At 34.3% G+C, this 27,184-nt stretch overlaps 3 protein-coding genes across 3 annotated transcripts; 2 read left to right on the top strand and 1 right to left on the bottom strand.

Moving 5' to 3' along the window:
• The first annotated feature begins 3,794 nt into the window (after positions 1-3,794).
• LOC143603344 (mitochondrial carrier protein MTM1-like) lies at positions 3,795-5,322 on the top strand. The gene is made up of 5 exons (XM_077080162.1): positions 3,795-3,957; positions 4,031-4,090; positions 4,183-4,353; positions 4,443-4,542; positions 4,606-5,322. Exons 1-5 carry the CDS (start codon positions 3,829-3,831, stop codon positions 4,680-4,682), a joined length of 537 nt encoding a protein of 178 aa, XP_076936277.1. The 5' UTR covers positions 3,795-3,828; the 3' UTR covers positions 4,683-5,322.
• Positions 5,323-18,858: 13,536 nt separating this feature from the next.
• On the top strand, positions 18,859-20,563 carry LOC143603345 (transcription factor SPEECHLESS-like). Its single transcript, XM_077080163.1, has 3 exons — positions 18,859-19,251; positions 19,743-20,264; positions 20,377-20,563. The coding sequence occupies exons 1-3, from the start codon at positions 18,859-18,861 to the stop codon at positions 20,440-20,442; spliced, it is 981 nt and encodes a 326-aa protein (XP_076936278.1). The 3' UTR covers positions 20,443-20,563.
• Positions 20,564-23,605: 3,042 nt separating this feature from the next.
• On the bottom strand, positions 23,606-24,916 carry LOC143603346 (abscisic acid receptor PYL8-like). The gene is made up of 3 exons (XM_077080164.1): positions 24,788-24,916; positions 24,375-24,590; positions 23,606-24,085 (listed from the first exon to the last, which is right to left on the bottom strand). The coding sequence occupies exons 1-3, from the start codon at positions 24,914-24,916 to the stop codon at positions 23,867-23,869; spliced, it is 564 nt and encodes a 187-aa protein (XP_076936279.1). The 3' UTR covers positions 23,606-23,866.
• Between the last annotated feature and the right edge of the window lie 2,268 nt (positions 24,917-27,184).

Here is a 27,184-nt window from a genome sequence, read left to right on the forward strand (position 1 = left end):
TTTGTCTTATTTATTTAACCGTAAAGCCAATTAACTCACACAAACAATTTTCTATCCAAACCGTTTCGCGCCGAACACTTAGCCGGCCGAACACCCTGATCAAAAACCAACTTGTTTCCGAGTTGTCGCCATACAAACAACCTACTCAATGCCGCTATCCGATCATTGACTCGTAACTCCTTAACCGTCAATCTCCGGTAACCCAATTATCGATTTGTTGAACTTAGCTCTGATACCAATTCAAGTCCGGGGTCGATAATCTAACACAAATTAAACGACTAACTTCCGTTTATATTAATCAAGAAAATATAACTCAAAAAACTAATTACAATCTCTCAAACCCTAACTCAGTTTGATTTTTGATGAACCCTAACTTGGTTGCATCAACTTCATAATTTATATGTCTAATTATAACTCAATTTATATAGACTAACCTAACTTGGTAGCCAAGATAATACCAAATATAATAAAACCCTTTTAATTCTTAGGTTAGGCCTTACACTTGGGCCGAGCAACAATTGAGCCAACATTATAGACTTATGTTTACTTTTCTTGTATTTGTTATACTTCCTATTCGTGTTACCACATTTGGTTTTATGTTTCTCATTCTTGCTATGTTTGAACTGTTCTGAACCCAGATTAGAACTTGGTAAACTTCTTGGTCAATAGTCTGAAAGAGAATGTGCTTTATGGAATCATTGATTTTATAGGGGGTAGTCTCTTCCAAGAAAACACAAGACCCCTATTTATAGAGGTTTTTTTTTTTTTTTTTTTTTTTTGGAACGAACCTAGAACTACCAAACCCTTTTACTCTTAAATATAAGAATAGGCATTAGAATGTGAGATATGATCCCAAATTCCTTATGAATGATATTAGTTAGTACAGACTGTAGATAAACAGAAAGCGGCCGAATTTGATATATCAGAGAAACGCGAGGACATTCAATTAAACTTTGAGCAAGTCTTGTGATAAATTCCCATTTATATATGCTCTTGGGACAAGATGCATGATAAATTCCCATTTTTATATTTGTGGATTGGTATTAGTTTTCTAGGCATATGATGTTTATTAATTTCTAATTTTTAATTTTTGTGTTTCTTTTGTTTCGGTCGTGCGCTTTTATTAGCCTTGCGCCAAGGCAACAGGTGAGGCCTTTGTCTCTTGAGTATATATTAGGCCTATGGCTACCGAGCATTTTATTTATCCTTACCCTTAACAATATTATGTATTCGATAAGATACACACAAAGAAATACAATGAAGTTGCATGCAAATAAGATAAAAAAGAATAAGCAAATAAGTTTCACAAACATGATAACAACCTATAATCCAGATATAGATCGACTATCCTTGAGAAACAGTTAACCATTACGACATTATCCAATTAGACCCAATTGAGAAAAATTCAAGCCAGTTTCTCTAAACAAGCATTATAGAATACTTGAGCTCCACGAAGAAACTTTTATTAATCAATTATGATACAAGACAGTGAACTCACTTTCAGGGATTAAATGCCCATGCAACTGTCAGTGTATATGTCTATTCTCTTCATCGTGGAAACAATAATAATACATGGAAGTTGAAACAACAGATTCCTTAAACAAATAAAGCATTGTATGCTACATGGTGCTGCATTTTTATGCACTCAAACTAGCTAGTACATTTAGATTACAAGTACTCACATATATAAGTCCTGATCCAGTATATATGCAAGTATCAACATAGACTTATACACAGGCAGTTCTCATATTTTCGAGCTAAACCTCAAGCAAACAAACAATTTAACACATTTTTTCAAACAAATGAGGTAAATCAAAGCAAAAATAGAAAAGAAACTCACTTGAAAGAGCACCGGCTGGTCCTCCAGGATGTCGAGAGCGCTGCGAATAGAATTCAAAGTTTCCAAACTCTTGGCTTCATGGATAGATGATTCAACAATCGGAAAGTCTTTCACGTAAACAAAGCCTCCTTTGACGTCACAACTGGAGACTTGCAAGTGGCTGACGACACTGTGAAATAGGTTGGAGGAAGTGGATAAGGGTTTGACGGAATGAAGAAAGTGAGACTGGTAGGGATCCGTAGAGTGGCCGGGTTAGGCTCCAAGATAATAAATCCGTTGATTGGTAGTTTAATTGTTTAAACACATGAAATGCAATAAGGAAATGGTGGACCAGAAATGTGGAGATAAAGGTTTTCAGAAAATCTATCATTGACACTTCATATAGGTTGTCACGTGTATAAGTTTTTATTTTTATAATTTTTACTTCATTAATGATAAAATAAAAAAATATAATACTAGTGAGAATAGAACTCATAATCTTTCTTTTAAAATGTTTGTAGATTACCAACTCAATTAAGATTAATTGATGTTAATCTTTTATTTTTCCTAATAGGTTCACAACTATTTATTTTGATTTTTTTAAATACAAACGCAAAATTATACTTACTAATCTTTATATTTTAGGAAATTGTATTTTAAGTAGGATGCATCCTCCCGATCTATTCCATATCTTCTCTGTGTGTTCAGCAAAGAGTTCGAGATTACCTATGAAGAAATTATGAATAGTATTAAATTTGTAATTTTGACTTACATATTTTAATTTTTGTGAGTCCATCGGTCCAAACATACAAATTAAATAGTGTAGTATTTAGGTGGTGCTTAGTCATGTTTTTAAGTTGGTAAAATTAACGCCACGCGTATGGTAGACATAAGCCACGTACTGTTTGTTCCCCACCGCTAACAGTTTCTTACTTTGAAATCATTGAAAGCCATGTGGCTTTTATAGAATATTGACACGTCAGAGTATAGCCTTAATTCAATTTTGATTCGGTTTCCTTTTCATGCAATTTGGGATACTTCAATTCTTCTTGATCCCCTCCGGCACTATTAATGCTTTTTAAATCTATGGTAAATAAGAAGCAGTATGATCCTGATGATTGAATCTCCACCACCACCGCAACAACATAAGCCACCCAATGAAAAATTAGGTCTTTCGGAGAGAGGCTTATCCGCCGCAGCCGCTGCCTTCGTCTCCGCCATTATTGTTAACCCTCTTGACGTCGCTAAAGTATGTCATTTTCACTTTCCCTTGTTCATGTTTTATGTTAGGAGGACTCTTCCATGATAATTAATGATTCCATAGACAAGGCTGCAAGCACAGGCTGCTGGTGTTGCGTACTCTCATCCCATGACTAATCATATCACTCGAATGGCTGTCTTTGGACCAAACATGGTATGTACGGCTGCTATTTATTATCTGTTTATTTAGGATGGAGTGTGTTGAGACATTTTTTTTGGTTCAGTCAACTATATATTGTAGTTTTTGTCATAGCTTAATGTGTGCAATGTTAGCAAGATCCTAACGTATTTTTAGTTATTTGATCTCTAAATCATGGTTAAAATTAAATGTAGATTGGTTGATACTTATATATTATTCATGTGTTAATATGTATTAAGCATCAACACAAATTAGATAGTGATGCTATCATATCATTAATCATTCTTAGACCATGTGTAGTGGTCACACACTGTAGTTGGCTGGAACAAATTCAACATGCATTTGGGTGTTAATACAGATCGCGCCAAAGGGAGCAAAAAACCCATGGCGCCCGGGGCCGGTGTTCCTGGCGCTATGGTGATGATGGCACCTCACTACATCCCGACTTACAGTTTCGCGTCCAAATATTTTGTTAAGTTTGTGTTATTGTTGTCATTCTCATTCAATCAAATTGTTGCGCAATCCAATTATCAAAGGAACGTTTCCAATATATAGTTATAACATTCTTGATGATAATTTGAATGTGTTCATATAAATCTTGTCTACTTAGATGTTTGCGGACCTGAGATGTTCTCCATCATGCGCCCGTGCTGGAGTACATGGGACAGTGTCAATCTGTCCGCCAGACTGTTTTCAGTACAAAGGAACGCTCGATGTATTTTACAAAATTATTCGCCAGGTTTGCATTCTATCGAAGGCTTTACAAAACCGGTTTCAGAGTCGTTTCATATATCTGATGGGAGTCTTTACAGGAGGGTGTTACAAGATTATGGAGAGGCACAAATGCTGGTCTTGCAGTGGCCGTACCAACTGTAAGTCTCGTGATGGTTTGACTCATTCTTTGATGCCAATGGTTAGACATTACATACAATAACTTTGAATATTTTGTTTGAACTTTGAACAGGTGGGAATATATCTTCCTTGCTATGACATATTCCGTGATTGGTTTGAAAATTTTGCAGCCCAGAATGCTCCAAGCATGACCCCATACGCCCCTTCACTGGCTGGATCATTGTCACGCTCATTGGCTTGCACTGCCTGCTATCCTATAGAGCTTGCTAGAACCCGCATGCAGGTACTTTCGCTTATTCTCAGTTATTGAACTTGACTAGCTTTGGTTGTTTTTGTTTAAATGAGCGGGAATATGGATACGTGTACATTTAGGCATTCAAAGATTTCACCCGAGGGAAATATGCTCCTGGAGTGTGGAAGACGTTAGTGGATGTGTTATCTAATGTCAAGACATCAGAGAATATGAAGAACGGTAAGCTATTAGACTTAACATGTGTTATGTTATTAACTCTAAGTGACTGATTTTGGACGGCAGTGCAAAGTTACCGAGCTCTTTGGACGGGTCTTGGGGCACAGCTGGCTCGTGATGTACCTTTTTCTGCAATATGTTGATCAACTCTTGAGCCAGTAAGAAGAGGGCTACTTAGTTTGGTGGGTGAGGAAGCCAACGCTGTAAGCGTGCTCGGTGCAAATTTCTCTGCTGCTTTTGTTGCTGGCAGCCTTGCTGCTGCCGCCACATGTCCACTCGATGTTGCAAAAACACAAAGACAAATAGAGGCATTCACTTGAACCGTGGATTTTGAGCATTGAGTTCGTGAACCATGAATTTATATCTTATGTTTTTGCTTTTCTTTTATGTTATTGCAGAAGGATCCTACTAGAGTATTAAGGATGACAACAAGGCAGATTCTAATGGAGGTTTGTTCCTAACTTCCTATTCATTATAAGATTTGGTACAAAAATTGAAAATTAAGCTCTAGTGATGTGATTCTGTAAGCTTTTTGTTTGTTGAATCAGGGATGGTGGAATGAGGGGACTATTTACAGGTGTAGGCCCTCGTGCGTGGCGTGCAGGGCCTTCAGTTGGAATTGTGGTATCTTTTTATGAGGTTGTGAAGTATGCTCTACATCATCAACAACATACAACTACATGAATCATCACTAATAAGCTGCCACGAATCTTCATTTCATGTACTTGACCGCCACCAGTCATACGTCTAACCGCATGCCGAGATTAGTAGTAGATTTAGACGCACACGTCAAAACTATTCTTGTTTCGTTTTGCCGAATATTGTTAGGGCTGTTTTAGTTGACACCAAGGCTAAAAGTAATTTTTCTTTTTGGCGTTTTAACGATGTAAATTTTAAAATGAACATTTTAAAATGAACAAGTCACGTAACACATAAGTTCAACAATGTTTTTGTCAAGAATTTTTTTTAGTGCATCCATTGTATTATTTAAAACCAATATACATACATCTATATATATGATTGTTTATTAGATTACATCGAAACAGAAGGCAAGCGGGCAACAAGCTGCGCCGCTACTCCTTTTTGAATCGCAAAACCCAATCTAAACATTTCAAATGCTAAACATTGTTGGTTTCTTGATTTACAGTACAAATGCTAAACATTTCATAATATATATTTTGCTTCTACTAGTGCTGGATGATCCAAATAAGAATTGCATTATGAATCAAAATGGAAAATTTAAGATTTTAATTCATGAATATTAACAGGAAACTCTCATGAAAAATCTACACAATTTTAACCATAATTTTTACTACCATTTCATCTATTCCACCCCTCAAAATCCAATTCAAGACAAGACACATCTATATCTATAAAATCTGCTTCAAGAAACGTGATTCCAAGACCAATCCAGACAACCACACTCGGTCTCTTGCATCATTCCTCGTCGTGAGATATCCCTGAAGTCCCTCAGTGAATGAGATACGTTAGCGCCAAAGCCACCAGCATTAACACACATGCGACCCCTTGATCAATTGTTAGTCCTGTTACATCGTTACATTACATACCGTTAATTCATGAATATTGAAATTTTATATACATATGAGATGCACACGAACCATTATTGGCTTGATCGGTTGGTACCATTGCGTGTGCTTAAAATGCCTCTATGTAGCTCTGCAAACGTCTCTGTAAGAGAGGCGGAAAGCAGAGTTACGGTTGGATGGGTTTGAAGAAGATAGGGGATGGATCAAACAAAAGTTGAATTCAAGTGGAACAGCAATAAGGGCTGGATAATGATCAAATGAGAGGTGGTGAGAAGGCCAAGGGGAAGCCCCAAGAAATATTCAACTCTCCTTTAATTATCATTGATTCACATAATTCTAAAGAAGTTGTTGAAATGTTAGTTTAGCCCATTATGTGTATTGATAACGGACTTAGAATTGAATAATGATGTTTTTTGAAGAAAGTTAGATTCAATATTTAAAACAGAAACTACAAAACATTTGTTTTTTTGGTTTAACGACTTTAAGAGATAATTTGTATTAAACGTACTAACAAGCCACTAGCCACTAGAGGTGTGCAAAAAAACCGGTTTGGGACCGGTTTTAGGCAAACCGAACCGAACCCGTTTGGGTTTAAAACCGGTTTCGCCCAAACCGGTTCCCAAACCGCCAGTTTCATGACCGGTTCCCCTTAAGATCTACCAAACCGGTTTTAAAATAGAACCGGTTTGAGAAAAACCGGTTTAAAACCGGCCAAAACCGGTTAAACCGGTTTATAAACCGAACCAAACCGACGTAACCAGGTCGGCCTATCTTGTGTCTAAACCGGTTTGTAAACCGAACCGGTTTGAGTCAAACCGGTTTTGACCAACCGTTGACCAAACCGGTTTGGTTTATATACCGGTTCGGTTTGGATTTAGAACCGGTTTTGTACACCTCTACTAGCCACCAATACAAACACCACTACATGCAAAACACCAAAAAGACAAATAGGGACAAGCCCAATGCCCAACACCACCCACACACAGTTAAAACACCCGAGATCCACACCAATCTTTCTACGTAAGTCTATGTTTCTTTGCTGTTTTTTTATCCGCAAATATCACAACATCTTGATTTCAACCAAAGTCGATACATGAATTGGGACCCCTAAATGAACCAACTCGTTTCTCTTTTTCTACAAACACGAAGTAGTAATAAAAAATAGCCTGAAGTACCTTTCCTACTGGCCAACCCACATTACGGGGACATGGTCAAGCCACCCTGCACACAGTTGTGGATTCAAAAACTATTTTATGAGTTCATCTTTTTTCAACTGTTAAATTTCTCACAAGCAAACATTAAAATACTCAAGTTGGGTCTAATTTCTTGCAACCAAGCGTTAAAAAATTCATTCCATTAGCCACAAATTCCACTTTCATATTCACAAAACAAAAAATTTAAATATGAGATTCAAGCAAAAAATTGGCTTTGAAATTTATTATATTTTATCCCATAATGGTATTTGAAGGATGGGATAAAATATAATAACTTTTAGCATTTGTAAATATTTAAGAAAGTGTATTATTGCACGATTGCGATTGTACTAAAGAAAAGTAAACATCATATCTTCAAGATATGGATACAAAATAAATACTTGTGATGCTTTGGAAATTTAAATTTAATACATATAATTTTAAATATATACCGCTTCAAAAAAATCTATAATATATATAAACGAAACACCTAAAATCCTACGTGTCGCGATGTGGTCGCTCTCCCCTTTTATGGAAGACACCAGATGGCTTGATTTTTTAAATGAATTGATTTGACCCAAACTGATTGGTATGGGTCTTACCAAAACCAGATAGCTCTTAAACGGGTTATAACATCTCATTAAATTAAAAATTAAGAAAATTAAAATCCAATGCTAAAAATTAATATCATGTTTTATTTAAAAAAAGATATTATTTATAATTAAAAAACAATTTTATAATAAAGAAAATAAATGGGTAATGAGTATCACCAAACCCAGATATCTTTTAAACCGGATATAGCGTATCATTTATTTGTGAAACCATTTTATCATCAAAACTCAAGTATATATATATATTTATTATTAACTTTCTTACAATAAATAAAATTAAAATCCAAATATACATATATAAATATTAAAAACGAATAACGTAAAACAACCCCTGTAATACGAGGGATAAAATCTAATATATATATTTCAATAGCTTAAGTATGAGTTTTAGGAACTAGCATGATATGCCTGCACGTTCCCGCCAGCGACAACTTTATTTGTTTCAGTGTACTTACCCTTTTAAATGGGATTTCAGTCGCATCGCATGAGGTGCGATTTAAATGGATATGCAATTCGAATGAAAAATGTTATGCGATCCGATTGAAATATTGAGCGATCCGATTCATTTACTCAAGCGATCCAATTTGAATCTTCAGGCGACGCGATTTGAAGCCTCTTTTGTCCAGATTGATCCTTTTCAATTAGATCCCAAAACACCTAAGTCCAAATCGTCCTTTTTGTATCATATTATACCCACACTCACAACTAATCGGACCCTAAATGGTCTGATAAACCCTAAGTAACAAACTATACAAATTGATTAAAGTACAATCGAATCTGTTCTGATGGATCATTTAGATGTTTACAAAAACAAACTAAGATGATTTCACCAAACACATCACACCACAAACCCCTTAGATCTAATCGACGGTTCATCTGAACCGTCGATGAACCAAGAACAAAAAAATAAGATTAGAGAAGATGGATGATGTGATGTTATACCATCAAAGAGGGATCCATGGTGATCAAATCAAGTATGATCGTAATATGATCAAAAAGTATTTAAACATATCCAATTTGTTCTTTGTTTTATTATGTAACTAAAAAATCTTGATGTTTGTTTGTTTTATAATCTATTATTATAGAAGAAAAAAAAACTTTTAAGCTTGAAAACGTGCAAGCGGGAAAACTTCAATGAGAGAGAGAGAGAGAGATTTTTCATTTATTAATTTAGTCTGATTAATTTTGTGAAATAACTAATTGCAAACACACATGTCATGCGGTTTAATTTATCTTGACGGCTATATGTTGGGTGATTTGGTTAGCTAGAAATAACATAATTTCTAATAAAGCCCCCTTCGTGATGTGCAAATGGTGAACAACATCAAATCGCTCTCATACTTTTGGGTCAAGCAAACAAGAAAAATATCAAGCTTGGAGTGGGAAAATTGACGCCCGGCTTAATTTTGTGAATTTTCCTATTTTAATGGTTGTATGTTTGGGCTGTGACTTGTTTGTTCTTTTTTACCTTTTGTTAGGCCACTTGCCTCTTGTAAATTGTCTCCTTTTATTTAAGGCTTTAAAAAAAAAAGAAAAGATTAGTTATGTGAGGCATTTATTTTTAGACTAATTATTGAAACTGTCAAAAAAGTCAAGGTTATACAACAAGAGGGAACAAAATGCCAATAGGGGGATTCTAGATTCGAACCCTAGTAATTCATTGCTATATCTAATCACTACATCAACTTATTTTCTATAAATATAACTACTTTATGCATTTATAAATGTAAAAACCGATGATGATAGTAACAAACACATAAATTGCACTGTTAACATAGATATATAATGCTCAACGTTATATATAAATTCTATGTTGAAATAAACACAATTTATTTTTCCAAAAATTTAACCCGTCATATAATGTTGTGTCTAAGTGTCTTATCATACTGTTTATATTCTATATTCTCATCACAGTTTCACTAATTTGTATTACTTGTTTAAAAATAAGAACTTGTTATGATTACTATATTGGAATTTTCTTTTAAAAAGATTGCTAATAAGAACTTGTTTAGAATGTGGTTTATAATAATAGTTGTTATTGTGTATTTGATTATGGTTTACAGTTTGTTTCTTCTTTGAAATAAACCCTATCCTAAACTCCAATTTCCTTCCTAATTTTATCTTCCAAGTTTCAAGTCCTCTAAATATAAAATAAAAACAATTAGGATTTAGAAGATTACCTAAGTCATGGACATGGTGGCGACGAGTTGTCGGCGGCAGGGGAAGGGCAGAAGGTTGGTGGTTCGGCAAGGAGTTGACGGTGGTGGTCGATGGTCATCATTTCGTTGTTCTCTGTGTTTTTTTCTTTTCCCATCAAAAGAATCAAAACCCTCATCATCAAAAAGAAACTGGACTTGGGCTTTTAAGTTATAACAAACTAACTTGGGCTTTTAAGTTATAACAAACTACTGGGCTTTTAATAATCATCAATTAGTGTTGGGTTTTAATAAAACTTTGAGGGGGTGTAGTGGACTTAAAAAAAAACCTGAGGGGTGGCAAAATATAATGCCAGTGGTAATAATACATAAAATGTAAAAAAGAAAAGAAAAAGCATCCCCTTGCCAAAAAGTTGATGGGTAACGATTGTGTTCCCATGCCAGCAAGACATGTTCGCCACTGGTAACGTGACGCCGGGTTGCCACCGTAGACAGAAGTGGCGCCCACCACACTCATTCTTATGTTTTGTGATTTTGTTTTTGTATCTATTCAAATTTGCTTCAAACAGAAAACCATGTTATCAAAACGATTGGATTTAGTTAGTAAAAGTTGATAAATATATTAAATCAAGTATAAATAGAATCCGGCACATTAACTAATATACTCATGAAGAGATAAATGTGGGGTTTGATTGCAACACGTAGGCATAAGTGATCGAAGAGAGTTGATGGCGATATTAATGTAAATTCATGTAAAAAGCCACTTGCTCAGCGCTATCATGTTTGACATTGACATCACTCGAACATCCAAGAATCACCATGTCCCCACATTATACAAGTGTAAAATTTTCATAAGCATGCCTCCAAAACTCTTAACAAATATTTTTGTATTACTTATTAACGTTTTGAATATATTATAAAACCATGATTATATGAAGAATATGAACAATCACAATATTAGAAGAAGAATAAAATCAAACACACTTTGTCTATTACAATAAAATATATATATACAAGAATTGGAAGCTAATTCTATGAATACATTTAATTACAATTATATACAAGGCATAACTTATGGAGAGAATATCTCCATATTTGACTAGCCATGATTCATGGTATTATCATTAATATGCCCCCTCAAGATGGACGACCGTAGGATAAGTCCAATCTTGAATAAAAGCAGATGTTATGGTATGTAAGAAAAGTTGATGAAGCAAAGACATGATTCGTGGGGTTTTTTTTAGGGGAATAGTGGCGGAATAGTGCGTCGCCGAAAATTGACGGAATAATGCGTCGCCGAAAAATATTTTATTGGTGGAGGGAAATAGTGGGTCGACGGAACCGTGCATCACCGGAATATATTTTAGTTGTGGAGAGAAAATTGGGTCGACGGAACAGTGCGTCTCCGAAAAACATTTTATTGGTGGAGGGGAACATTGGGTCGCCGGAACAGTGCGTCGGTCAGAAGTATTTTAGAGGTAGTAGGGAACAGTGGAGAGAATATCTAATACACTTCGTCTATTACAATAAAACATACACACACACACACAAGAATTGGAAGCTAATTCTAGGAATACATTTAATTACAATTATATGTAAGGCATAACTTATGGAGAGAATATCTCCATCTTTAACTAGCCATGATTCGTAAGATTATATTCATTATTATCCTTGATATCACTTGTACAATTTACGACGCAAATATATTCTTTCAAGCTGTACAACTTAGTGTTGCCTTCTATTTTGATATAAACACACTACTTTTTATGTGTTAATTAAAAAATACTTGCCCTAAATATATTTATGATCTAAAAAATGTTTTTTTAATAATAGCAAAAGGTTATAGATTATATTCGGACGCCAAAGAAGTGAAAAGACTCCTTTTGTCAATAAGCTTTAGGTCATTTGGCATTAGAGGGAAAATGAAGATTTGGGTTGGAGACTGCAAGGTCACAAGTTCTAATATGATTTCAGCCGGGTTTTACTATAGTCGGTCTTTAGGTGACTGCTTTTCCCAGAAACATGAGATGGTGGGCTTTGGGTACCCAGCGCTATTTGTGATCGCGGACGTACGGGATTGTCTTTTGTCACATGGTTACTCCTGGTAGCCGGCTTTTCTTCTTTGGCCATTCAAAAAAAGAACTTTGTTTCTAGTAAAAGAAATGTGATTGAAAGTAAGAATCCGAGTTCCATATCATTAAACTAGATTTTATTCCCCGTATTACGGGGGTTATTATACATTATTCGTTTTTAATATTTATATATGTATATTTGGATTTTAATTTTATTTATTGTAAGAAAGTTAATAATTAATATATTTGAGGTTTGATGATGAAATGGTTTCACAAATATATAATATGTTATAATCTGGTTTAAAAGCTATATGAGTTTGGTGATACCTATTACCCGTTTATTTTCTTTATTATAAAATTGTTTCTTAATTATAAATAATACCTTTTTTTTAAATAAAATAGGATATTAATTTTTAGTATATTCTTATTTTATAGGATTTTCATATCAAATATTTGATGAGATTGTTTTTTAATATAAAGAGATGTTATAACAGTTTAAGAGCTATCTGGGTTTGGTGAGACATTTACCCATGAATTTGGGTCAAATGCTTGAGAAGCCTTCATTTACAAATAAAGCAATTTGATGGCTTGATATAATGGTTGTTTTACGTTTTTCGTTTTTTAATATTTATTTTATGGATTTTAATTTTCTTTATTGTAAGAAAGTTAATAATATACTTAGGGTTTGATAATGAAAGAGTTTCATAAATAAATGATATGTTATAACCCGTTTAAAAACTATCTGGATTTGGTGACCAATGACCCGCTTATGTTTTTTACTGTAAAATTGTTTATTAATTATAAATAATATATTTTTCTTTTTAAATTGGATATTAAATTTTAATATATCCCTATTTTATAGGATTTTCATATCAAATAATTAGTAAGATTAATTTTTAATTTAATGAGATGTTATAACCCGTTTAAGAGCCATCTGGTTTTGGTAAGACCCATACCCATGAATTTGGTTAAATCAATGAGAGACCTCCATTTAAAAATTAAGCAATCTGATGACTTCCATAAAAGAGGAAAGCGACCATATCGCGACACATAGGATTTTAGGGTTTTCGTTTATATATATCATAGATAAAGCTCACTTTTTTTACGTACAAATGGTTCTATGAATCTCTAAATAACTCATACACGGTTGGTGGTGTAATATTGAGTTTTATATCTATAACTCGATTTTTTGTTACAAACTAGCCTCCATATGCCCATCAAAAGAATCTAAAAGAATAGAATTCGGTCTTATGTAAACAACCATATTCTATTTGCTGAATAATAAATTAAGTTAAGTTGAGTCTGATCTTTGTTAAAACCAGGATCTATTTAGATGCTAATACTAAGGATGGGCAAATTCGGTACTGATACCGATTGGTACCGCTACTGTACCGGTACCGGTACCGAAATCGGTACCGATTTGGTACCGACGGTACCAAATCGGTATCAAAGTTTTAAGTTTCGGTACCGGTACCAGTATTTTCCGATTTTTTTACCTTTGGTACCGGTACCGGTACCGAACCGAAGATTTCGGTACCGGTACCGGTACCAAAAATTAGTGATTTTCGGGACCGGGACCGGTCGGTACCGGGATGGTCCCGATCTCATCCCTAGCTAATACTGACACGTCCGTTGGTAATGGCCCGACCCGAACAATCGCTTAAAAACTTTAGGTTTGAATGTTATCAGAAATTCAAACCTCAATTACGTCCTAACGGAAAGGGTTTACCAACGAAAATTTGGGCTCACATCGACAATGAACTAAAAAGAATATGTGAGAGTATTATCGGAAATCCAATCTTTCATCACCAATGGATTGCCGAGGGTATATTGGTCGGTAATGCTCATCAACGAAACTCGTGAAATTTTGAAACAAGGTATTATTTCTAAAGTGTTTTTTTAGGTATCCGTTGGTAATTACCCAATCGAGTAAGTCCGCTAATAGCAAGCCGTTGGTAACACTCATTTATTTAGTTACTCTATTGATAATTACCCAATAGAGTAAGTCCGCTAAGATAGTATTTTACTTGAACACTCAACTTCATAATTACTCAATCTCATTTTCTTTCATTCCCAGTGGCTCATTTTATATGCACGTATGTATAACTTTTGTTCCATTGGCATGCCGCTAAAAATGGATTAAAAATAAACTATCTATATATGCATCAGTTATATGGATTATGTCACTGAAAAATGATTTTTGTCTCAGACATTCTTCCGTCTCATTAAAAATGTGTTGCCCTCAAAAGAGCAAAAATATCTCACGATGGTTTGAAAAGAAAATCATTGGCGGATAGAATTTTATTGAAATACAAAATGCGCAAATCTCGGGTTTGATCTTGACCATGTATCATGTGTGTATGTTTTACAAAAAACGGACAACCATTTAAACCTAAAAGGTCAGTAACATGTAAGGGATTAAAAACAGTGTTTTAAAAACCGTTAAATAAAATTTTGGCAAAGCAACCGGTATTTAGAGTCCGGTATTTTTAAGCGTTTGCTAGAATGTTGTGTCGCCGGTTTTTTTAAAAATACCAGTTTAAACCGGCAAACTAGTTTTAAACCAAGATATTTTTAATACTTTTTTGCGGCCCATATACTTTAAGATGACTTTGAACCTAGCAAATAATTAAGGTTGAAACGAGTAATAATAGTAAATGACGAATCGCTAATAAACAACTTTTATATCCTGCAAATCTAAGGTTGGTTTCTTTACATATTTTATAATGGATTAAGTTTTTATTTGACTTATCATTGTTCATATGTGATGTTTGATTCATGTTTGAGGTTTATTAATGTACTTTTGAGCTGTTTTTTGAGTTAAAATTGTATTTATATGGTAAACTATTCAACCCGGTTTAACCTCCCGGTACATCCCGGGTTAACCGGTTATACCATTTTTAAACCAAATCCGGTACGAGTAAAATACCGGTTTTTAAAACATTGTTAAAAACCATATTTTACATCGAACACATATCATTTATATTTAATCTGTTGCACACGGAGTAATGTTTCCTCTCTTTTTTAAAATAAAAAAAATAAGGAAAAACATTTGAATGAGAATTATTGGATGTGGGGACAGGCACGGAAAAACCGTGGTCTGAATAGGCATTGAAGCTTCTTCACATTCATATTCATTTCATATGCAGATTTGATGTGATCAGACAACTTGCAGAACATATACGTAGCACATGATGATACATAATACTGCATACGCGTATACATACAAACATGTTGCACGTATATGCCAGTAAAATAATACATACACAGATAGTGATGGATCCAGGAAATTTTCTCTATGGCTATATACTAATAATACTAAAAAAATTCACATGCATGGACGGCTGACCCTGGTAGGATAGTTTTGCCCAGTACCTAGGTCTACATACGAACCGAATGTTAAGTGAATTGTATGTGAACCACTCGACGGGAAGTTCGTTTATGTTCATTCATTTAATAAACAAACAAACATGAATAAAAAGTTTGTGTTCGTTTTATTAAATGAACGAACATTAATACATGTTTCGTTCATTCATTATGTTCGTTCATGTTCGCTTACATTTGAATAGAATCCAATTAAATATTATTTGTATTTCACAAATTGCATCACCCTAATATGTTTTATATTTGTTCGTTTGTGTTTGTTTATGTTTGTTTGTGTTCAATTCATTTACTTATGTTATAATATATGTTCATTCATGTTTATTTATCTTTGTTCAACAATGTTCAGTTACGTTCGTGTACTGTTCGTTTAGATTTTAAATGAGCGAATGTTAGGTCCCGTTTTGTTGATGTTAAGTCTTTTGTATTGTAAGTATGTATTTTGGGCTTGTAACTTGTATTTGTATATGTAAAGAAGCCCAATGGGCATATGATGAAATGAAAGAAGTCTTATGCATGCTTCATAGCTAGGAAGCATGTCATGAGAAACCAAGCTTTTTGACAATCCTACTTCTCATTCTCTCCTTCTCTTACTCACACACAAGTAGCCGAAAATAAACACGAGATCCGAGGCCAAGGTGCCTTAGTGTGGTATTCGCTAGCACTAAGTTGGCTGATCCAAGATTAGTTGTTAGATCCGACCCCCAGTGGACCTACAGCGAACGTAAAAGAACACGAACATGTTCATTTTTTAAATTAAAACGAACGAAAATGAACACATATATTTGTCCGATTAAGTGTTCGTGTTCGTTCAAAGTTAAATGATAGAACATTAACATGTTCTTGTGACCTTGTCTGTATCCGTGGAGTTCGCTTACATGCCTACTGGCTCTACACAGATCGGATGGCTAGATGTCATTCTGCACTCTGCATGCATGGGGCTCCTACTTACGTACGATTTCCACTGTTACTTAACTTTAGCCATTTACTCTTACTTTGACGCACTGAAACACATACACAGTACAAAGTAATCATCATTCTTACTTACTACTCTTTAATATTATGAGATTCGGAAGTGAAGAAACTGTAAGTTAACGGACCCAGTAACAACCACCAGGATCTGTTACCACGGGCCACCATACGTAACCAGTAACCACCCTACTGCACAGCCATTAAATTGAGAATTTGAAAAAGGCCGACATGAAATAAAAGACGATCAGTGGAAGTAGATGGGGAGGAGTTAAGAAGCCATGGTTCATTGGCTTGGTGTTCCTGGATGCAACAACATTTATGAGCTACACAACAAATAATTGGCAGAATTTCATGCATCCATTTCAAATACTTTTGAATCATTATTCACTTATATTTTCTTGTTTTGATTTTTTAGGATGTATTGTTGTTTTCTTCTTTCCCAGGATTGATACCCAACATTACGAAATTTTTGTATTTCTGTCATGTATCATGACTTGACGTAAATGAATATTAATTACTAGATAGATATAATATTGCTAATGAATTTATATAATTATTTACCAATAATAACTGCAATGCATGCAAACAAAAATCATGAGCAACTGCCATGTATTCAAATTAATTAATACTTTCATATTTATACATGTGATTTAGACATATATGCATGATAAATTACAAATAATATTGATGCTTTTCACTGAGTCGCGGAGAAAACGGTACACCAAGTTTTAATTAAGTTTATACTTTATATGTAATGTAATTTTCGTTATCTGTAACCGTTATGTCTTCAGCTATCAATGTGGTAAATAAATAATTACGAGTGTTAAATTAGAATAATCAAACTATAGTAGTATTAAGATTATTTCCTTTCAATCAAAAGGTTATAATATGATAAAATGGGATGATAACTAATGATATGGAAAATGGTTACATGGAGGTCTAGCCATCATTTTCAAAAAAGTGACCAACCCGTATATAAAACCTTTTCGGGTAAATATCGATCTAACGTCCGAATGCTTGAATGCTATCAACTCTATTTAAATCCGTAGGACTCAAATGAAAATTATAATTAAGGAGTCAAACTTGTAACATCTAATATTAAATGTCCTTATATATTCACATAAGTAGCATGTGCTATTTTTTAAAAGTGAACTTTTAAATTTTGTTGTCTATGAGATTTGAAGTTTTGAACCCAAAACATCCCTCTTTCAAAATTAGGTATTTTAAAGGCTTTGTCTTTATCAATGGGCCATCACCTCATTGGTAGCATGTATTTAAGATTAAAAAAATGCATTTCAGATTTAAAAAGTAAATAAAAAAGGACAAATATGTGAAGCTAGAAATCACTATATAAAAATAATACATAATTAATCCAACATAAAATTAACCGAACCGGCCACATCGTTTTTTTTAAACGCTATGTATGCTAAAAACATATTACTAAAAGATGGGTTTGATTAATTAATAGCTAACTTAAAAACGTATTGAAGATGCATTGGAATCAGGGGAACACATTTTAATATCGTGTTATGTGGCATCGGTAGTGTAGCAATTTGTAAGCACTTAATTGGTCTAGAATCAATCTCTCCGGTTTTTTGTGTTTGAAATTAGAGACCTTCAAAACAAAACGGTAAAAAACAAAAGGCAATCCAATCAACATACTCACTGCAATCCAATTCTCGTTGATCTTGTTGTATTTTGATGTGTAGTAGTCAGTGATATTTAACATCTAAAACAGATTGAAAAAGAGAACCATTATTATGCGTATGTTAAAAAGATGCAACTTGTGATTATTCTATGTTTAAAAGATAGTTAAATATTAGAAACAGTATTCGAAAAACAAAAACAAAAACAAGTTAAACAAACTATAACTAAAACTAAATTTAAGGGTCATAAATTTCTGACTAACTAGTCGTGGTTTAAAATAAAATATCTTTTTTTCTCGAATCAAATGTATCTATAGGAAATTCGAATGAAAAAAGGGTTCAAATTTAAAAGTCAACTTGTAAAGGATGCCGACAAAAACAGCATCTAACGGTTAAGACATGATCTAGTAAATGCCACAATAAAGTCCCAAAGAAATTAATGATCACTTATAGATAGTTTTAAAAAATGAGAATTTTGTGATCGATTCTGGCAAGACATTACTATGAATCAATTCAATAAATACTTTACCTCACCATTATAAACCTAATCCTGTAAAAAACAAATTTTAAAACATTAAGAATAACATTAAAACCGTATGTTGTCACTATCCATGATCTGATTCGCCCATCAATGTCTCACGATTTTGCTATTTAGCTTTTCAACATCTCATTCCATCTTTGTGCCTACAACCTACTTGCTTTTTTGCTTCAACCAACTAACTTCTTTCTTGTCTTCTGGTAATGGCTCAAAAACTCACTTCATTGACTGATTTCTTCGATGGTTACATCGAACAATTTGCTGACACCACCAACTTCACATCAACCGACATCTTCAATACTCTTGAGGGTGAATTCTCATCCATGGAAAGTCGGTTTCATGCTAAAGAAGTCGAACATCCAACGGTCTCTCAGAAGTCCAATGCTAATCTACAACTTGTCGACCCGGAAGTGGAGACACTTAATTCTCCCAAGAGTAAACGTCAGAAGCTTTCACCTGTGGAAGATGGCGGCGGTGTGAGCTCAGATGGACAGCCGAAAGTGTCGCATATCACCGTGGAGAGGAACCGGAGGAAGCAGATGAACGAACACTTAACTGTTCTCCGGTCATTAATGCCTTGCTTCTATGTCAAAAGGGTATGTAACATATTTCTAAAACGACAACTATATTAAAAAAAAAAACTATCTAGTAAACAACTAAATAAGTAAATAGGATTAGCACTAGATTTCTTTTACAACAACAAAAACAACAATCATACCCAGTAAATGACACACATATCAAAACTATTAGTAGGGTCTTGGGAGGGTGGGATGTAGGCAACCTTACCTTTATTCTTGAATAGAGAGGTTGCTTCTAAGGGAACCCGGCTCCAAAAACAAGCAACATAATAGTAGAATAGTAAATAAAGTATAAAATAGACTATTGGAAAAGTGTAATATTTAGTACTAACGAGAAAAAAAATGATAAGAGATAAATTAATAATTATAATAAATAGCAGTATTAATAGTAAAAATAAACAATACTAGTAACAGAAAACAAATTATACTAAGTTGGTAAGGTTATGGCTCTAAGACAATATTAGATTTCTTTTAATAACGTGTTATTATGTTGTTTTGAATGCATGTAGGGTGATCAAGCATCAATAATTGGAGGAGTAGTTGATTACATCACCGAATTGCAACAAGTCCTTCAATCCCTAGAAGCAAAAAAGCAAAGGAAAGTGTATAGTGATGTTCTGAGCCCCAGGCCTTCATCGCTCAGCCCTCGGAAACCGCCTCTAAGCCCCGGAGCACTCTTGCCTATTAGCCCAAGAACCCCACAACCAATGAGCCCTTACAGACCCAAGTTTCAGCAGCTTAGTTCCTCTTACTTACAACCATCATCCATAGCTAACCTCCCTTCACCTTCTAGTTCATCATCAAACTCGGACTTTATTGCTAACAACGATCTTGTTGCAAATTCAAAATCATCTATTGCTGATGTTGAGGTGAAGTTTTTAGGCTCTAATCTTGTTCTAAAGACTATTTCACCGCGGCTGCCAGGCCAAGCAACCAAAATTGTTTCGGTTCTTGAAGACCTCTCTCTTGAAATCCTCCAAGCTGGCATTAACACTGTTGATGAAACTATGGTCAATTCCTTCACCATCAAGGTCAGTCATATACAAGACTTCATTTTTAAAATCCCCTTTAAACAACATGAATAATTGCATGCATGCGAACTTCCATATGTGTACCTAATGATTATTAATTGATTTGTAATAGATTGGAATTGAATGCCAGCTAAGCGCCGAGGACCTGGTTCAGCATATCCAACAGACATTCTGCTAGTCAGTAGTATTCATGAGTCTCGATCATCTGCCTTATTTTTATGCTTTGCATGTGCCTTTTTTGTTTAAGGATAGTATTGTTGTCTTGAGATCATACCCGATACATTGAGCATGTGCTTATTGCATTGCATGGGCGTGATGTCAAAGCAAATACAAACTAATTAACAAGTTAAAGAAGATAAAGGCAGTTCTGGAGATTTTTGATATCACATGTTCAAGACCTAGCTAACCTAGCTCCGCTCCTCTTTGTTTTTCGAAAGTTAATTAGTCACTGATGTACGTGTTAATTATAATTCATGAGTAATTAACAGATGTAGTCTTAGCTTAGACATTTGTATATCATAGTTGATTAGTTTAACTGTTGTATTTGTATCTGACATAATTTGGCTTTATGTTTCGTTCAGTTTGTTGTTTCTACATTCTCATGAGCTTCATTTAATTATATGTTATATATATTGATGATGATATACAGGTAGAAGTCTTATATAATCGGCTTAAAATGATTAACTAGTTACGATATCTTGTATTAAATTGAAAATTATATTCTATATGATCAGCTTAAAGTGAAAATGAAGGAAAAGAAAATCGAAAATATATAAGAAGATAGCTGAAGACTATATCCAAGTGGTTGAAATCTAGTTAAAGTCTCATAAGTAAGTCATGTACTTTAATCGAGTTTGGGTTAAACTCAAAAACATTGTGTTCGGTGCGTTTGGTTGCTCAATGTCGGTTGCATATCCAACACTTTGTATCAAAGCTACTCGATCTATATAATCAAACAAGCTGAAAATACCTAGCAGGTGAAGTACACTAGGTTGATCAAACGAAAGCCGGAAATCAGAAGGCTCAAAACAACCCAATCATTTAGCAGCAATCTGACCAAACACACAGCAATTAATTAGCGTTAGCAAGTCCGAGAAATAACTTCTTCAATGAACGGATAGATTTTAGCTGAATAATTAAAGCAATTGATCGATTGAAGGTAGATCACAAAAACAACCAGAAGGATCAGTGAGGTTTTGAGAGGCAACCACAACCACAGTTCGGTTGTAAACAAAATTGGTGTGTTGGGCAACCAACGGCTAACAAAATAGTTATGGTATAGAAAAGTCAGTTTGACCATATCAACGAGTGAGGTCACTTTCAGTTGTACTCCGCCTCAAGTTGAAGCATGAAGATTTTGAATGCCCGATTTGTCAAGTAGTGTTCGAGATCGTTGTGTTCCCAAAGGTTTTGTTAGAATGTTAGTGAATAGTGTACTGGTGCCAATCTTCATGGTTTGTATCTCCTTCGATTCAACTTGTTCTCAAACAAAATTACAATCCATCTCAACATGTCTGGTGTATTCATGAATAACGAGGTTGTTTGCTATATGGCGAGCCACTTGATTATCACAAAACATATGAGTTTGGTCAATGCGGGAAATGCGAATTTCACTCAAAAGTCATCTCATCCATAGGATTTCACCATACGAATTTGTCATTGCCCAATATTCGGCTTCAACCAATGACCTAAAGACGACCGACTGCCTTTATTTTTACTATGAGATGGGAGCTCCTGCCAAAATTAATAAAAATCCGATCCTAGATCTTCTGGTGATTGGGCACCCAAGCCAATCAGCATCACAACATGTTATGAGAGTGGTGCCTCCTTTTTAGGAATGAGGATACCTTGTCCAGGAGTGTCTTTAAGGTACCAAAGGACTTGGTTGACAACTTCCATGTGACTTTCTTGGTTCACCAACAAATTGACTCAAGACATTAACCACATAAGTTATTTAGGGCCTAGCTAGTGGATTGTAGGTACAGGAGACCACTGTCGCAACACCCCCCCCCCCAACCTCTTGCCCTAGGCAGGGGGCGTGAACGCGAGAAGTGGTATCAGTTTTGATTAAAATACTTTTATTTAAGAATTAATCAATATTATTATTGTTTTTGTGTTTTATTGTTCAGTGTTTCTTTTAATGAATTCGGTGCTTTTTTTTATCATAAAGTAAAACAAGTTTATGTTTTCTCTTAGAATACCATTTTGGTTTAATAGGCAAAGAAATATAATTTTGCCATTATGACATGAAACTACCCTTACAAACTTTACTATAAAGTACTACAAGAATAATATGATTTTTGAAAGTCACCTATAATCCATTGGTTTAGGTTGGAAGAAAAGGATGGGAAAACCGGTAAACACACATGTTATAGAGAAGCTTTTATAATTTGTCTTTAAAATTGATGTTTTTAGAATATGAAGGTATATATACCTTTTTGTATAATTTCATTGCACTAATCAAGACCTTCCTGATCATTTATGTTACTGGATTAATGTGGTCATCACATTACTTCGTTGTTATTCTCGTTCACCAGACGGGTAAAATACTAGTTGTAATAGATTTAGTTGTATTGAATAAATGAGTTGTTTCTGGTAGTAGTGCATTAATGTAGTTTTTGTAACAATATTTGTGCCACGTTAGTTCCTAATAAACAGTTTATGGATGAAGAAAATGTTGTGCATTAATGTAATCCATTTTTACATATTTAAAGGAAAAAAACTTATGGTAGTAGTGCATTAATGTAGTTTTTGTAACAATATTTGTGCCACGTTAGTTCCTAATAAACAGTTTATGGATGAAGAAAATGTTGTACGTATTGTTTTACCTTCCCGTTTTGTTAGTTACGGGCACGTATTAACGATATTGTAACTTGACTAAAAATTGGTTTTTCAGCATTAGAAGTCATTGCGTGTGTCTGGCAAATGCACCGCTGGAATACGAGACACTGAAGTGGCTTCTTATTCTTCATCCAAGCAAGGGCAAGGGCTAGGTGAAGAAGATGTGCAAACGGTGTAAACAAAGCCAATTAACTGTTTATTATACAAAGATGTTGCAATCATTGTCATTTCTTGCATCATTTATTTGCCAAAACAACTTTAACACGTTTGTCTAAGGTAATTTGCACCTATTTGTCGAAAGCAGGCTCGTCAAATTTAGTTTAATCTTTATAAAAATTAAAAGTATCAACTTGATTCGGACTAAATCGAGTTATGTCTAAAATTGTCACAACCGAACGAGTTGGTATAGACCTCTAGAGTTCTAGTCACTATTTACACTACACGAACTAAAAAACTGGTAACACATTAGATACTTGTTTTCACTTTTCACCATAATATTTATTCACAACTGGACCAGCAGAGCTGAAACTTGAACAAGAAAATCTATTTGTTTGTCCTTGGTTGACTTTACCATTTAGCAATTTTAATCTTATACAAGTGTGGTTCTTAAGGCTAGAGACAGATAGTCCAACATGACAACACTGAAACTAACACAAGTGGAGGAACAGCTGGTACCAGTCAGTCACGAAAAGCAAATAGCCTTCAAAGAAGCTTCATCCGTGGTACGTACAGCCTGCTGGTCTGGTCTCCCATCTGTCTAGCTACATCCGGTCAATAGGCTCGGTCCTGTCTTGGACTGCAAGGCGTTCTGACACATCCGCAAGAGACTTGAGGTTGCACTTGATCAATGCTTGAACAAAGTAGCATGTTTCATCCTTGGTATTCCCTTCTGGCACATCCACCACAAACGACTCCACCACTAGTGTCCCTGGACGCCCTTCAATAACTTCCGGGTGGACTGTGATGACCGATGAGTAGTTCTGTGACAAAATGGCCTGTCAGTTTATACCATAAATAGGCCTGTAAACGAACCGAACGTTTAGTGAACTATTCAGCTGTAATGTTCGTTTATTTACATGAGCATGTTTCATTCGTTCATTTATTTTCGTTTACATGTTAATTAAAAATAATTAAATATTATTTGCATTTTACAAATTGTATCGCTCTAATCCCTAACATCCAATTAAATATTGTTTTTTTGTTTGTTCGTGTTGGTTTACAGGCCTAACCATAAAGGATATATACCTACTAATTAATTAAGTGTATTACCTTGAGTCTGTGATCACCGCCAACAATGCGAATGCTAAAGATATGGCGGTCATCGTCAAGGAGTTCCAGCCTCTCGGTGCTGGTAGTAGCAGGAAGGCCGGACTTAACATCAACTTCTCTAAGGCTACCAATCTCAAGATTTCCCTGAGCAACACATCTGCTGACAAATGGCTTGTACTTTTGAGGTTGGTCAAATCTCCTAACCAATGACCAAACCTGTCACATACATACATAACTAACATTACTCAAATTCCAACCAACAACATAACATTCAAGTTCCCAAATCCTATTAACTAACGGGTAATTCTTAAATGCTATTAATTGCCCCAATTTAATTGAAATAACGCAATAGAAAATGTTGTGAGATAGATCTATCTAAGTATTAATAATGATAAAGAGGAGGTAGGGGTTACGAGATGAACAGGGGCCTTGATGTGTTTGAGGAGAACTGAAGAGCATTGATTATCGGCAATCTGGTCTTCGTGTCTGTGATGTTTTTTAATGTACTCCATCTCCAAATTGTTGAATCCACTGTCGCTCATCTTTTATCTCCGATCGATCACCGGATGATGATGATATCTAATCTGAATTAATTCAGTCAGTCCAGTCGAGTCGACTCAGAGACTCAACACCATGTCCATGTCTACTCCATGAGACGCACACAGAGCCGGCCTTTTGTCATCGTCGTGTGTGTTATCTCCAATGGATCTGTATAGGCCATCTGATATCCAACTAATTACCATTTTGCCATGCTTTTTGTCGGTACTGGGCTAAATCCTAAGACCAATCTTATCGATTAAATTAATGAAAACTTTTGTAGGAATTTTACCAATTTTTGTTTTTAGAAGTGTTTTTAGGAGAGAAATAATGGAAGCAAAATTTAATGTTAAAAGTCTATATCATTAATTTTTAGGATAATTTATTAGTAAATGTTGTCCAATTTACTAAATTCATACAAAAGTGAAATAAGAAAAAAGAAAATACATTCTATTTGGATAGCATAACTTATAACAAGTTGGATTATTTTAAATACATAGACCAAAACAAAAGATGACTAAACTCAAACTCTCTTGATATAAACGAACCAAAATTGGAATTGTCATTTACCCCTCATGCATCACAAAAAGTTCCTAATTTCAGTTTAATAATAAAGTAGTATGTTTTTCAGTAAGGTGCCTAAAGCCTACAACAAGATTAAGGGATGAGCTTGGTATCGAACTTACTTAATTCGTAAATGAATTATGGACTCGAGTCTAGACTGACTTTATTACTTTGCTTCCCTAGAACCAACACCAATCTCGAATTCTCCAAAAGTTTGATACCTGTATGGAAAATGTGTGGTTCGGTACCAGTACCGTAAGCCAAAATTTGGTAGATACCAGTACCAATTCTAAATTTTTTTAAAAAACTTGATACCGATACTTATTGAAGTGCTCATTTCAATACCAATATACCATTTAGTCATCTATATTGAGATGTGCTCATCCTACCTAAATTTTGCTGCGATCCATTACAAATCACTTGTAGAGTTGTAGTGCTCATTACTTTTCCTTTTTCTAGGCCTGGTCTCTTTGGCACCACAATTGGATTTAAATAAATATTTCTTTTGGGTGGTATACTATTTTAATGAAGAGATATTTTCTTGGTTTTTCTATTATTAAGTGATTTATTAAAAGTTAACTTTTTTTAATGGTTTATTCCCTAAGTTGCTGAATATTTTTATGTCATTAAAAAACGAGAGGTATTACTGTTAATGGATGAGTTTATATGTTTCACATTAAATATAATGAAAGAAAAGTTCAGGGTCAGGGGGTGGTCGACGACCCCCAGCCCGGCACCTTGTTAGGCCGAAATTTTATTTTTATAAAATTTTTATATATTTTTACGAAAAACAATATGTATATTTAATATTTAAACTCAATTACATTTAAACTAGTTTGTCTAATAAAAAATGGGTATGACTCACAACAAAAAATGTGGTATTTTCATAATGTTTAAGTCTATTTTTATATAGAAGTTTTTTATATAACTCAAATCACAACCAATTATGTCTACTTAAAACCTAAAAGAAATATAAGTTTTACTTAAGGGTACAAAATATTTTAACAGTTTTTAAAGACGGTTCTGAAAAAGATGGTTACTTTTTGAAAAATAATGAAAAAATGAAAGATTTTGCTAATCCCATTTTGATGATGATAGGTGGCAAGATGATAAGAGTATAAAATAAAAGGTTGTGTGTTTAATTTCAGTGTAGTGTAAAAAACAAATTTAGTTGTTAAGAACATGGAAGATTGTTTCCGTTATTAATCGCGTTTTAAAAAAGTTGTTGGTTAAGAGACAGCAAGGATGTCCAGTGACAATTATCCACTTTGGAATTAATTAATTGAAGTTTTCGTCTAAAAATTAATATCCAATAAATTGGTCCCCACCAATGCCTAAACAACCGTACCCTTGACTCCTTGTTTGGGTGTCTTGGTTCATAGAATTCAAATAATATTTTGTTAAATTAATTAAGTCTAAAGTCTAAACGAAATCTTGTTTTCATAAACCTAATTCATGGAAACAGGTTAGTTAAGAAACCGGTTAGCTGATGTTCGTCTTAGTTATTTATGTTTCCTTTTAGTTTTTTTTTTATTTCATACTTAAGTTTTTTTACACATACTTAAGTGTTAGCTTTTTATTTAATTTTTCCTTTTAACTTTAAGAGAACAAGAAGTTTTCTTTTTAGCTGAAGAGGATTTCAAAGTCAATTACTTTTTAGATGTTGTTGATCAAGCGATTGCTTCTTTAGAATCAAGATTTGAATAATA

This window comes from Bidens hawaiensis, unplaced genomic scaffold (genome assembly GCF_021521415.1).
Source record: "Bidens hawaiensis isolate Kalapana, Puna unplaced genomic scaffold, B.hawaiensis_p1.1 tig00061367_1, whole genome shotgun sequence".
In the NCBI taxonomy this organism is placed as follows: domain Eukaryota; kingdom Viridiplantae; phylum Streptophyta; class Magnoliopsida; order Asterales; family Asteraceae; genus Bidens; species Bidens hawaiensis.

What these genes read in the sequence shown, in the direction of transcription:
- LOC143603344 (XM_077080162.1), top strand. Translation starts at nt 3,829, where the DNA reads ATGTTTGCGGACCTGAGATGTTCTCCATCATGCGCCCGTGCTGGAGTA. An exon ending in TTGCAGTGGCCGTACCAACT is followed by an intron (nt 4,091 to 4,182) that starts GTAAGTCTCGTG and finishes AACTTTGAACAG; the next exon opens with GTGGGAATATATCTTCCTTG. An exon ending in TTGCTAGAACCCGCATGCAG is followed by an intron (nt 4,354 to 4,442) that starts GTACTTTCGCTT and finishes GTGTACATTTAG; the next exon opens with GCATTCAAAGATTTCACCCG.
- LOC143603346 (XM_077080164.1), bottom strand. Translation starts at nt 24,916, where the DNA reads ATGAGCGACAGTGGATTCAACAATTTGGAGATGGAGTACATTAAAAAA. An exon ending in TCAAGGCCCCTGTTCATCTC is followed by an intron (nt 24,591 to 24,787) that starts GTAACCCCTACC and finishes TGTATGTGACAG; the next exon opens with GTTTGGTCATTGGTTAGGAG. An exon ending in GCGGTGATCACAGACTCAAG is followed by an intron (nt 24,086 to 24,374) that starts GTAATACACTTA and finishes ATTTTGTCACAG; the next exon opens with AACTACTCATCGGTCATCAC.
- LOC143603345 (XM_077080163.1), top strand. Translation starts at nt 18,859, where the DNA reads ATGGCTCAAAAACTCACTTCATTGACTGATTTCTTCGATGGTTACATC. An exon ending in CTTGCTTCTATGTCAAAAGG is followed by an intron (nt 19,252 to 19,742) that starts GTATGTAACATA and finishes GAATGCATGTAG; the next exon opens with GGTGATCAAGCATCAATAAT. An exon ending in TCAATTCCTTCACCATCAAG is followed by an intron (nt 20,265 to 20,376) that starts GTCAGTCATATA and finishes GATTTGTAATAG; the next exon opens with ATTGGAATTGAATGCCAGCT.